The sequence below is a fragment of the Marmota marmota genome, unplaced genomic scaffold (assembly GCF_001458135.2).
Source record: "Marmota marmota marmota unplaced genomic scaffold, marMar, whole genome shotgun sequence".
NCBI lineage: Eukaryota > Metazoa > Chordata > Mammalia > Rodentia > Sciuridae > Marmota > Marmota marmota.
In genome coordinates this window covers 20,983,916-20,997,566 of record NW_026000164.1, presented here as the reverse complement: position 1 = coordinate 20,997,566, position 13,651 = coordinate 20,983,916, and the positions used below count along the sequence as shown (strand labels likewise).

General features: G+C 38.2%; 1 protein-coding gene across 1 annotated transcript in view; it reads right to left on the bottom strand.

Moving 5' to 3' along the window:
• Window positions 1–448: 448 nt before the first annotated feature.
• Tnpo3 (transportin 3) overlaps window positions 449–13,651 on the bottom strand; it is a 77,094-nt gene continuing 63,891 nt past the window's right edge. The window contains 2 exon segments of the mRNA XM_048786942.1: window positions 449–1,572; window positions 3,555–3,646. Coding sequence (XP_048642899.1) covers window positions 3,586–3,646 — 61 coding nt within the window. The 3' untranslated portion in view covers window positions 449–1,572; window positions 3,555–3,585.

Below are 13,651 nucleotides of genomic sequence, written 5' to 3'. Positions count from 1 at the left end.
TATGTATACACTTAAAGCCTTATCATTAACAAAAATATATAGCTATATGTGTGTGTGTGTGTATATATATATATGTATGTACACATATATACATAAGTAAAAGACCAGCAGCTCTGTAGTTAAGAACAATCTAACTTAGGGGACCATGGAGGAGAAAAGCAAGCTTGCTTCTAGTTTACCATGAAGGAATGGCTTCCTTTTTTACCTTACTGAAGTGACATGAAAGGTGTGAAAAGCAGCATGAGGAGCTTTAGGGTGAACTAGAAGAATAAAGCCTGCAGAAAGCCACTTCCCTGCAGAGTCTATGGTACAGGGCAAGGGCTTGACCTTTCAACTCCATACCCAGCTGTCTATGAGGTACCAACTAAAGTTGCTTACTTAGCTGCTCTGACCAAATCATTTCAGAATTGGGAGGTAGTAAATGGAAGTAAAAACAAAGAAACACTGATTACATTTTAAAAATTTATTGTCTTTTTTTTTTTTTTTGCAGTTGTTTTGTTGCTGTTCATTTGTTCTTGAGATGGCTACAACACCAGACAGAACAGTGCCCTCAAATCTAATGGCTGTGCAGGGCTGCACTCCTTTTAAACATTAAGATCTGTTTGGGCTCCCCACTTTGGCCCTTATCCCCACAAGAAGTCAGTTAGTTTCCACGCTTTTTAGTAAAATACAATTAGCCCTGTAAACACTTTTGCTTCTCCCACCCTATTTTTTTTCCTCATGTCTGTGGGTGAATAGTTTGCTAAGGAAAAAAAAAAGAAAGAAAAACTAAACAAAATACACATTTATATCCTATCCCCCCCCACCTCAATACCTCAATGTGGCTCTTCCCCCTCAAAGGCTGGATTCAGAGATTGAATAGGGTCAGGGTTGGGTTATACATAAATATGAATTTTGACCCTGGCTGGTCCTGAGTATCACTGACATGACCATGACATATAGAAGAATAGGCTTCTTGTCATAACAACTCAAGGCAGGAAGAACAGTTGGGGGAGGAATATTTCTATTCACGTGTGTTAAAGTTGGGAAGTGGAGGGGGAGTAGGAGAGGGAAAGAAGGTGAAACAATAGAAAATTCTCAGAGATGACCCTGACCCTTTACTTCCAACTGTAGCTATTTAAAATTCATTTGATTTCCCACATTTTCCCTAAGTGAATATTTTTGTTTCACATCAAGTCCTCACTTTTGTTTTTCTATGTGTACTGCACTTAGCGTGTTGTATCTGTGTATACCATTTGCTTATCAGGCGAATGTTTCAGTACTGGTTTCAGTTTAGCTTTCCTTTTTATTTCCTTGAAATTGTTTTTCCTTTTAGAAACAAGTTCACCAGGAAACCAGCTCCCCTCCCACCACGCCGGACAGGCTGCAGCCATCTTTTTTAAACCGCGCTGATTTTCCCTCACACCCCCAAACAGGAACTCCTCAGGACGCCTGGGAAGGCTGGAGTCTCTCCCTGTCTGGGTTGGACACCCTGGGGGCAGTGAAGGCCCCTCTGCCGCGTTGGAGGTTTCTGATTGTGGGACACAGTCTGGGTTTTGTTTTCTTCCTGTCTTCTAATTAAAAAAGACATTCCTGACAAGAAGAAAGAAGACAGTCAATAACTGTGCCCAAGAAGCTAGTGAGCATTTTATAAAAGAAATCTCAAGGCAGAGGTTTCTATAATTGCTCAGGCATCACATTCTGTATTCTGTCATGATACCTGTTAAGGAAAAAAGCAGCAACAACAATAAAAAGCAGCAACAACAATAAAAAGTTAAATTTTTTAAAATCTATGATCTTAAGGGAACTTACTTTAATGAAATGCTGCTTGAGTGCATCTCCAATGCTGACTGGACTGTGGAAACAGGGATGTGTGGGTGGGATCAGGAAAAAGCCAAATGACGGGCCCAGGCCTTCCATTTCAAACCAACCAAAAAAGCTCCACTTTATTAAATAAAGATGTTTCATTACGATTTACTTTCTAAGAAGGCTTTGCCTATTAACAAAAGCTTTTAAACCACTGATTTAGACTCTATGGAAGGAGTATGTATAGTGTATTCGGATGTCATTTTTACTTGAATAACAAGTAGTTATTATAGAGGTGTTAAATGAAATTGTTAAAAAGTGAGGACACCGACACCAGAATGTCAACACTTGAATTACGGCTCCATCAGTTACTAACTGACACAATTAGGCAAACTGTTAAACATCTCTGAACTTGAGATCCTCATATGTAAAATGAGAATAGTAGTAACTAACCTAGAGGATTGAATGAGGATTTCTTAGTTAATACATAAAGATATAATACATAATATATAAAGAATGCATAGTAGTATGAGATACCTAGAAAGTGCTCAATAAATGCAGCTATGAACATCTATAGCTGTCCATGAACAACACTTTGAGGTGCATCACTGTTATTAGAAACACATGTAAAACTCAATGATCCCAGATTATATTACTCATTAAAAAAAACAAAGTTTAAAATAAATTTTGATGTGGCAAGTCACTGCTGAATGTCACTTTGACTTATTAATGCATTTACCACAAAAACTACAGGTCAGGGCCCCAGATTCAGAGAGAATTGCCTTCTAGGAGAATAAACTCTCCTTAATATGTCAAAAGGGCTTAATATGTCAAAGGGTGCCCATTGTGGTGACACACCCCTGTAATCCCAGTGGCTTGGGAGGCTTAGACAGGAGAATCATGAGTTCAAAACCAGTCTAAGCACTAGCACTTACTGTGAGGCACTAAGCAACTCAGTGAGACCCTGTCTCTAAATAAAATATGAAATAGGGCTGGGGATGTGGCTCAGTAGTTGAGTACCCCTGATTTCAATCCTCAGTACCAAAAAAACAAAGAAACAAAAAACCTAGGGGCTGGGGATATGGCTCAAGGGTAGCGCGCTCCCCTGGCAGGCGTGCGGCCCGGGTTCGATCCTCAGCACCACATACAAACAAATATGTTGTGTCTGCCGAGAACTAAAAAATGTAAATAAAATATATTTAAAAAAAAAAAACCTAGCACCCAAATTCTACTACCAAGATTTTCCTCAGCTAAGCTTTTTGCTTTGCTTTGTAATAAGCAGACAGGAAACAGGAGGAGAAAAACAATGGCCAAAGCGGCTACTTCTTTCCTGTACCACCTGCTGGTCAAGGCACAGCATTTCAGTATTTAAAAAAAAAAAAAAAAGGCAGTAAGAACAAGCTCCATGCTCATCATATCTGGAAGGTCAGTCCTAGGAGGATGGTGTCATGTTATCAAAGTCAACTTCTGGCCAGCACTGTTTCCATCAGTAGCCAGGTTAAAGGTAAAGATACTTATTTGTTACCACACTCATTATAGTAGTTATTTTGTTATTCAAGTAAAAATGACATCCGAATACACTAGAATTATATGGCTGCCATAGCTCAAAAAATGAGGGCCCTGTATTCCCCAGTTGTGTGGCACAGTTAAACTCTTTAAGTCTTTTTCTTAGTCTAGCTACATGACTGGTCCCATGATGGGCATTAAACTTCTCCCCATCCCCAAACCTCCTGAAAGCTCAGGAAAAGGTGGAAGCACATACTACTCACCTGGGTGACAGGCACAGTGCAGGAGTGTGAGCTATCGAAACAATCTGGTGAAGTCTCGCAAGGCCCAGCAAACTTGCTTACATTCCTCAGCACTAGAAGAGAAAAGGCAGGTGGTCCTTGACTGAGGAGAGAGACATATTCTATAAAGAACTAACCATGACACTGAGGCACACTGAGGATGGTCCCAACTCTTTGAGGAGTGTCCACTGTCTCTTGATTCTGCTTCAGATCTTTTTGTAATCCAAGGTAAAAACAGACTATTATAAATGAGAACAATGATAAACTTGGCGGTCCTTGAAGAGCAGACTTTGGAGACAAATTGCCTGAGGTTGAATCTTGGCCATGCTGTATCCTTGGGCGAGTTACCAATCTTTGCCTCAGTCTCCTCATCTGTTATCTACCTCATGCTGTCCAGAGAATTCGTTTTAACAGCATGGTGAAGAAAGCAGCATTCAAAAAACACCAGCTGCCACATCAACACTTTGCTGAAGTCCCTGACACATACACAAGAAATTTAGAACCCCCAAAATAAAACAGCAAGCATGTTCACTTAAGGCTCTGGTCACTGAACTTTGAACCACACTACAACAGAGTTAGATACCCTGATTTATTCATTCTCTCCCAAAGGCAGATTATTTTTACAAAGACCAGTCCAGCAACTAAGTCTCTATCAGTTATAGATTTTCTAATTAACAGGCCACTCAGAGTCTCTTCCTATGGGGGGAGGAGGAGGGAAGAGGACGGAGTTTAAGGTGTGTAGAAAGGGAGGGAGCAGAACTTGGTCTTCAGGCAAACACTGGAGGACAAACAGTAAGAAGAGTCCAATATTCACCTGCTTTTTTTCAAAAGGTTCCCTTTATCCAAAGCTGTCACCAGGAAACCCACTGATGCCAGCTTTATTCTTTTGTGTCATGTCTTCATAAGTTTTTGCTAACTGAATCTCGGGCTAAGTTAAAACAGTGAAAAAGGCAGCACTTTCTAACATGCCTACCCTTCTGTGGAGCGTTTTCCCTTCTGAAAACTCAGGAATCAGGGTCTATGCCTAGGATTCAATTCTCTCTCATAATGGCTGAACACCAGAGGAAGGAACTGCTAACAGTAACCCAACAGAGAAGAAGATGAAATCTGAGTAATTTCTTTGAGTATCTACATCTAGATTTTCCTACCCATTGTAAGGTTGGTCTGAAACATTAACCCATTCAGTCCCAAGTTTTCAATTCTATATAGAACAATGGGACATAATGAATTAAGAACCTTGATTTAGACATATATTCATGATTTGATCCAACATAATATTCTAGAGACTTTCCTGTAGTCTCTCTCCATCCTAAGAATGTAATGAAAATGAGAAAGGTCTTCTGGTTTTATTGGCAATCTGCCACTTCCTTTTTGTGGGTTTAATAAAGTTCAATAAAAACATTGTACTTCCCAGTCTATGTCATTCATGCTCCCAATGTCAGGAGAGAGGAAGACCCAAGTGAGGCTGCTGTGTGATGTGCTATGACGAGGGCTAAGACAATAAGAAACCCTGACAGCTGAAGACTCAGGATTCTTTAACTGTCCTGATGTCCTACATGTTTAAGAAATTTAATCCCTTTCAACCCAAGATCTTGGTTTAATCTCAAAGAGAAATAACTCCATCATTCACTTTTTTTTTTTTTAAACCAGGGATTGAACCCAGAGGTGCTTAACCACTGAGCCATACTCCACCCAAGTCCTTATATTTTATTTTGAGAGTCTCATTAAATTGCTGAGGCTGGCCTTGAACTTGTGATCCTCCTGCTTCAGTTGCTGGGATTACAGGTATGTGCCATCATGCCCGGCTTCTTGTTAGCCTCTTTTGTGGTACATGAGAAAGGGTATTGAAACCAAAAATACAAGTACAGGAGAACTGTGATAAACAAAGCAAAATGAGGGGTGAGTCACAGTGTTTTAAATCAGCTCCATTTCTGCTCCTGACCCTATCAATGATTGTATGGGTGTCAAGAGCTTTAGCCAAATGTTGAACTTACAGAGCCCTTGGTGAATAAACCCACAGAAATGGATCAAAATTCTCCTGGAATGCTAGCACTATTTTTTGGTTCCTGCCTCAGTCCTTCTGACATTTGTTAGTTCATGGTTTCTAATCATATTTATTTTTTGAACTGCCTTTATCTTTCTAGGTTCTGTTTTTTGCTAGCCCACAATTCCAATCATTCTACCATACTTCTGAATACTTTCATAGTCACTATTTCTTAATCCTCGTCACTCTAGGGGTGTACTGAGAAATGCAACCCTTTTGATCTGATGCCCTGGTATGGAGAATAACCAAGCTCTCACTGATGACCTGACCAGGGAGACACCTCCTACTGGCCTCTAGTTCCAATGTCAATTCTTTCCATGTTCAACATCTTTTAGCTTAAAGACCTATATGTAAATGGTACTGTCACAATAAGATAAAGAAAGGAAAATGATGGCATGATTTTTTCTGTTCCAATTACTCTTTGACAGAGATAGGGTCATCTGGTGTTTGGAAAGCAAGAACGATATTCTAGAATGAAAGGTCCCAGCTTTCTTCACATTGACCAACTTAAAATGCCAGGGAAGTAATTGCCAGTACCATTTGAAAAGCAGGCTTGGACTTGCTGAAATGAAACTGAACCAGTTCACCCTCCCTGTTAAGATGGCAAACAAAGCAGCATGTTGAGGCAGGACTTACAGGACCTTAAAACCAAAAGGGAGACTGAGTCATGCAGAGGTTCAAGGGCAACAGGCATACCAGAGAAAGAGAGGACGTGAGCCATTTCAAACCCTCTTTCTTATACCTTAACATTACCTCTTACTTCTGTTCATTTCCCACCATTATGTCACAGTCTACTACAGCAGGAGCTGTAAAACTTGTTTTACAATGAAAGATCAGGTAGACAACCTAGGTAGTGTACTTTATTTTCCCATATCACAGGACCAAGATTACAGATATTTTTTTGTTTACAGTCTTGTTTTAGGTACTTTTCCTTGCCCCTTTCCTTAAACAAGGGAATAATATCCACGACCTTGATTTCCAACTTAAACTATTGCTCTATCTGTCATATACTAACCCTGTCAAGAGAATTTGGGTTTGATGGAGACTTATTCCATAATGTGTGGGTGGCTGCCTTAGAGCTGGCAAGAGACACGCCTCAGCTAGTCTTGCAAGTATACAACGGCATTTTGGCAGATTCTTTTTTAAGAAGAAAGGAGTTAAAAGTCACTGATCACCTACTATGTGCAAGCTCTTCTTTAGATTTCCATTTGCTATTTCACAATAACCTTATGTGCTAGGTAGTACTAACCCTGTACTACAGAATTAACTAAAGTTTCAAGTAACAGGGTAGTGAGGCAAGATTCAAAATAACGTATTTGACTCTTCAGCTCAATCCTTTGAGGCTTTTCCCTCCTAGGCTCTCATTTGCTTAGAAATTAGAGCCAATATGATTGTGCCCTTCTACTGACCAGCACTACATGGAATAAAGCAAAACAGAAGCAGAGAGAAGCATCTGTTATACTACTTTCATCTGCAACAGCTTATAGGTAGAGTATTACTTTAACTGGGAAGACTCATAGTTAAAAAAGAAACCAAATAATTGTGTAAGGTCATCTCAGTCAATATATGTCTACCTGGTGGAGGGAAAAATCCCCACTCTAGCAAAATGTGTCACAAAGGTTGTCATGTTATTTTTCAGTCATGCATGTCACTTGATCTATAGTTAAATATCACTCACTTCTAGGGCATGAAGTTAAGCCACTTAATAAGCTACAAATAATAATAATGTTAAAATCCCAAAGCTACTCCATGGTTTGGGATTTTAACATTAACAAAAATTTGGGGTATACAAAAGGAAAAAAAAGAAATTGTTTTTAAAATGACATTAAGAAATCAATTCTCAGGCTGCGGTTGTGGCTCAGCAATAGAGTGCTTGCCTAGCAATGCGGGGCCCTGGGTTCGATCCTCGACAACACATGAAAATAAATCAGTAAAAGGTATTGTGTACAACCACAATGAAAAAATAAAAAAATATTTAAAAAGAAAGAAATTCTCAGACCAAGGGTGTAGCTCAGTGGCTACACCCTTGCTTAGCATGTATGTATAAGGCCCTGGGTTCAATACCTAGCACCTAGCACACACACACACACACACACACAAAAAAAAAAAACACCTCCCTCCCCTTCCATCCTGGTCCTATGTATAATTTTCCAGAAATTTACTATACATGAAGTAGCATATATATACAAACACATATACATACAGACATATAGTACAATAAAAAACTACAAAAAAATTGATGAAAGACATTAGCCAGGCATTACACACTTGTAATCCCAACAACTCAGGAGGCTTAAGCAAGAGGCTCACAAGTTTCAGACCAGCCTCAGCAATTTGGCAAGATCCAGTCTCAAAATAAATATATAAATAGGACTGAGGGGTATAGCCAGTGATAAATCACCCTGGGTTCAATCCCTAGTAAGAAATAAATAGATAGATAGATAGATAGTCAGTCAGTCAGTCAGTCTGGGGACACTAGAGATCAACATGAAAAAGGAAAAAAACTGGGTCACTACCAAACATCACATACAAAAACTAAGTCATAACAAGACCTAAAGTTATAACTCTTAGCACAAAATCTAGGGGGAAAACTTCATGACATTTTATTTGTCAATGACTCTTGGATATGACAACAAAAGCACAGGCATAGTGGTGCACACCTGTAATCCCAGTGGCTTGGAAGGCTGAGGCAGGAAGATCACCAGTTCAAAGCCAGCCTCAGCAAAAAACTAGATGCTAATAAGCAACTCAGACCCTGTCTCTAAACAAAATACAAAATAGGGCTAGGAATGTGGCTCAGTGGTTGAATGCCCGAGTTCAATCCCCAGCACCTGATCCCCCAAACTTAAAACTTCTGTGCATCAAAGGACACAATCAGCAAGATGCAAAGGCAGACTATAGAATGCGAGAAAATGTTGTATGCAAATCTGATATACCTGATAAGGAGTTAATGTCCCAAATATATATAAGGAACTTCTTCTACAATCTAATGACAAAAGATACCTAATTTAAAAGTGGTCAAGGAACCTGAATAGACATTTCTCCAAAGAAAATATACAGATGGCTAATATGCATATGAAAAAATACTCAACATCGTTCATCAAAACCACACCAAGATATTTATGTCATACTACAAGAGAGATGCCAAGGTGGCTGCCATTAAAGATACAAAATAACAAACATTGACAAGGATGTGGAGAAGGTAAAAGCAATGCTGGTGAGAAATAATAATGGTGCAGCTGTTAGGAAACAGTATATGATGGGTCCTCAAAAAATTAAAAATAAATTCACCATCGGACACAGCAACTTCACTTGTGTGCATAAATCCAAAAGAAATAAAAGCAAAATCTCAAAGACATTTCTACATTTGTTTATGGCAGGATTATTCACAAAAGCTAAGAGGCTGGAAACAACATAAATGTGTCCTACAGAAGAATAGAATTATAAAACACATGCATATAAAAGTATTATTTAGCCTTAAAAAAAGGAAGGAAATTCTGGTACATATAACATGGCTGACCTCTAAGGACATAAAAAATAAGCCACATGAGGTAGTCAAACTCAAAGAAACATCAAATAGGCTGATGGCTGCTAGGAATTGGGGGAAGCAGAGAAAAGGGAATTGTTAATTAGTGGGCACAGTTTCCATTTTATAAGATAAAAAAATATTGGAGATATGTTTAGATTGCTTTGCAACCTATTTCTTTTTTGGGTGAGAGCTACTGGGGATTAAACCTAGGGGCACGTTATCACTGAGCTACATCCCCAGTCCTTCTTGTTTTTTGAGACAGAATCTCACTAAATTTCCCAGGCTGGCCTCCAACTTGTGAGCCTCTTGCTAAGCCTCTTTCTAAGTTGCTGGAATTACAAGTGTGTGCCATCACATACGGAAATATGAACATACTGAGCTGCACATTTAAAAATGGTTAAGCAGGGCTTGGGCTCAGTGGTAGAGCACTCACCTGGCACACGTGAGGCACTGGGTTCGATCCTCAGCACCACATAAAAATAAAATAAAGATATTGTGTCCATCTACAACTAAAAAATACATATTAAAAAAATAATAAACATGGCTAAGCACTCAAATGCATTCCTACACATGAGTGAGGAATTCACTGAAAGAGAATTAGGAAAACTGCCCCATTCACAATAGCCACACACACAAAAAAAATTGGGTTATCAATCTAACAAAAGAAGTGAAAGACCTCTACAATGAAAACTATAGAACACTAAAGAAAGAAATTGAGGAAGACCTCAGAAGATTTCTCATGCTCTTAGATTAGGCTGAAGCAGAAGGATCTCAAGTTCAATGCCAGCCTCAGAAAAAGTGAGGCACTAAGCAACTCAGTGAGACTCTGTCTCTAAATAAAATACAAAATAGGGCTGAGGATGTGGCTCAGTGGATCAGTGGCTGAGAGCCGCTGAGTTCAATCCCTGGTACAAAAAAAAAATAAAAAAAAAATAAAAAAAAATCCCAATGATATTCTTCATAGAAACAGAAAAAGCAATCATAAAATTCATTTACAAAAAATAAGAGACCCAGAATAGCCAAAGCAATCTTTAGCAAGAAAAATGAAACAGGAGGCACCACAATACCAAACCTTAAATTATACTACAGAGCCATAGTAACAAAAACAGCATGGTGTTGGCATCAAAACAGACATGTAGACCAATGAGAATAGAAGACACAGAGACAAACCCACATAAATACAGTTATCTCATAGTAGACAAAGTCACCAAAAAAAAAAAAAAAAAAAAACATCAGAAAAAAGACAGATTCTTCAACAAATGGTGCTGAGAAAACTGGAAATTCATATGTAACAAAATGAAATTAAACGTCTCTCTCTCACCCTGCACAAAAATCAACTCAAAGTGGACCAAAGACAGGCACTAGAACAGAGACCCTGGGCCTAATGGAAGAAAAAGTAGGCTCAAGTCTTCACCATGTCAGCTTAGGAACTGACTTAGGAAGTCAACTTAACAAGACTCCTAAAGTGCAAGAAGTAAAATCAAAAATCAATAAATGGGATGGACTCAAACTAAAAAGTTTCTTCTCAGCAAAGGAAACAATCAATAATGTGGAGAGCCTACAAAATGGGAAAAAAATCTTTACCACATGCACCTCAGATAGAGCATTAATTTCCATAAGAACTCAAAAAACTCAACACCAAAAACAACAAACAACCCAATCAATGGGCTAAGGAACTGAACCGACACTTTGCAGGAAGAAGAAATACAATCAACCAACAAATATATGAAAAAATGTTCAACATTTTTAGTAATTTGAGAAATGCAAATCAAAACTGAGATTCCAATTCACCCCAGTCAGAATGACAATCATCAAGAATACAAGAAACAAAAAATGTTGGCAAGGATGTGGAGGGAAAGGGAAAAGGTACACTCAGACATTGCTAGTGTGACTGCAAATTGGTGCAATCACTATAGAAAGCAGTATGGAAATTTCCTAAGAAAACTTGGAAAGAAATCACCATTTGATCCAGTTATCACACTCCTCGGTCTATATCCAAAGGACTTAAAATCAGCATACTACAGTGATACAGCTTAATTCACAATATCTAAATTATGGAACCAACCTAGGTGCCCTTCAACAGATGAATGGATAAAGAAATTGTGATAGATATTCCCAATGAAATATTGCTCAGTCTCAAAGAAGAATGAAATTATGGCATTTGCCAGTAAATACAAGGATGTGGAGAATATTATGCTAAGTGTAATAAGTCAATCCAAAGAACTAAAGGCCGAATGTTTTCTCTGATACGTGGATGTTAATTCACAATAGGGGAGGGGACAGAGGTATTTTGAACTAGACAAAGGGAGTGAAGGGGGTGAGGGGATTTTGGGAGAGGAATGATAGTACAATGAATCAGCCATTATTACTCCATGAGCATATATGATTATGTGACCTGTGTAACTCTATATAACATACAACCAGATGAATGAGAAGTTATACTCCACTTATGTATGATGTGCCAAATGCATTCTGTCATGTATAATTAATCAGAACAAATTAAAAATATGTAAAAATGGTTAAGATGATAAATTTTAAGTTATATATTTTATTATAAAAATTGTTTCAAAAGTTCAAATTGGGTTATGTGATACCATTAGCTTCCTTTACAAAATGTTTTGTATATTTTTTGTACCATCACATGTGCATTGTTGGAGTCTGTAAACAAGTCAAAATAACACCTGGCATTTTGCCAGGGGAATGTTAGAGTTCGTAAACAAGTCTGGATGGTGCCTGGCAAAATGCCAGAGGGAGCGGTTTGAGAAGTAACAAAAGCGAGCCATTAAGTGTGGAGATTCCTTATTGGTTGACTGATGTATCTAGTTTATGCTAATTAGATAAGCTGTGTGGAATGTATAAATACTGCTCCTGTCCTGCAATAAACGGCTCCTATTCCTGCTGTATCAACGTACACAAGTTGTTCGTCACCCCCCAGTTATTTTGCTGCAGCCGGACTGCGGCAGTGCATCTTTTTCTTTTTTAGTGACTATTTACTAGTACAGTCATACCATTAATTATTAAACATGGCAATTAAAATATTTCCAATTTTTTTTTCACAATTGCCAATCTCACTTCAACACATATTCTCTGACCTTATCTTTCCATACTTGTTTAAGCCATTGCCTGAAATTTATTAAAAATTCTAAAGACTGTTCTTGCAAAAAGAAGTATCAGGGCAAGATAAGACAGTTATAAAATCCAATTTAAATTGCTGCCATTAATATTATTGAAGACCATACAAGTCTTATAGATTTTGACTCAGTGATTATATTTTAAGACAAATATTCAAAGGAAGAAAAATGCTACATCTTCGAATATTCTACATCTTTTAAACAATCTTTATAAAATATATATAACTTAAAATTTATCATCTTAACCATTTTTATATATTTTTTAATTTGTTTTTAAATGGCACTGGGGATTGAACCCAGAAGAACCTGACACTGAGCTACTTCCCTACTTTCTTTTTCTTTCTTTCTTTTTTTTTTTTTTGAGACAGGGTCTCATTAAGTTGCCCAGGCTGGCCTCAAACTTGCAATCCTCCTGCTTCAAGCCTCCTGAGTAGCTGGGATGAGAGGTATTACAAATCACGTCTAGATACAGTTCTGTTATTATCTCTAACACCAAAAAATAAATAAATAAAAATAATCTACCCATTAATAAAAAAATTAAAAGGAAATCAAGTAACACCTTTATGGATATAAGATGGTAATTAGGAAGACCATTAAATAGGTTTACTATTCACAATCAAAATACACACACAAAAACTTTAACTAAGCTATAATCCAGAAATTGTGATCAAGTAGCTGGCTCAGGGTCCTAAACAACATCCCAGAGAGATGTTTTATGTATACAACTGTGAAATTAGAATTTGAATATCTTTAGGCATGGGGAAAATTCTCATTCACTGCAGTCTACATTACCCTTTAATACTTTATAACCAATGCTTCACCTATTCAGGAATCTGCATTTTTTTAAAAAAACATACAATTGAACCCAGTGCTTTAGGCATGCTAGGCAAGCACTATACCACTACGCTACATCACCAACTCAGAATCAGTGTTCTTTTTTGGGGGTGGTGAGGGGGAGGTAGCAGGGATCGAAATCAGGGCACTTGACCACTAAGCTACATCCCCAGCCCCGTTTTGTATTTTATTTGGAGACAGGTTCTTACTACGTTGCTTTCCATATTGGCAGCACCAATTTGCAGTCCCACCAGCAATGTATGAGTGTGCCTTTTTTCCCTCACATCCTCAACAACACTTATTGTTGCTTATCTTATAATAGCTGCTATTCTGACTGGAGTGCTGCAATAGTGACTCTCTACTACTTCTATTCCCTTCTAAGAAACCCAACCTACCTGGTCCCTCCCCTCTGAGCATGTCCCAATGTTGCAGGCTCTTAGCAGGAATCCAACATGAATGCTCAGAGACAGTCTAGGTAGACTGCCATCTACAGAAGAGAGTAAGACTCCTATCTCTTTCTAAACCAGTGCAGTGGGAAGGC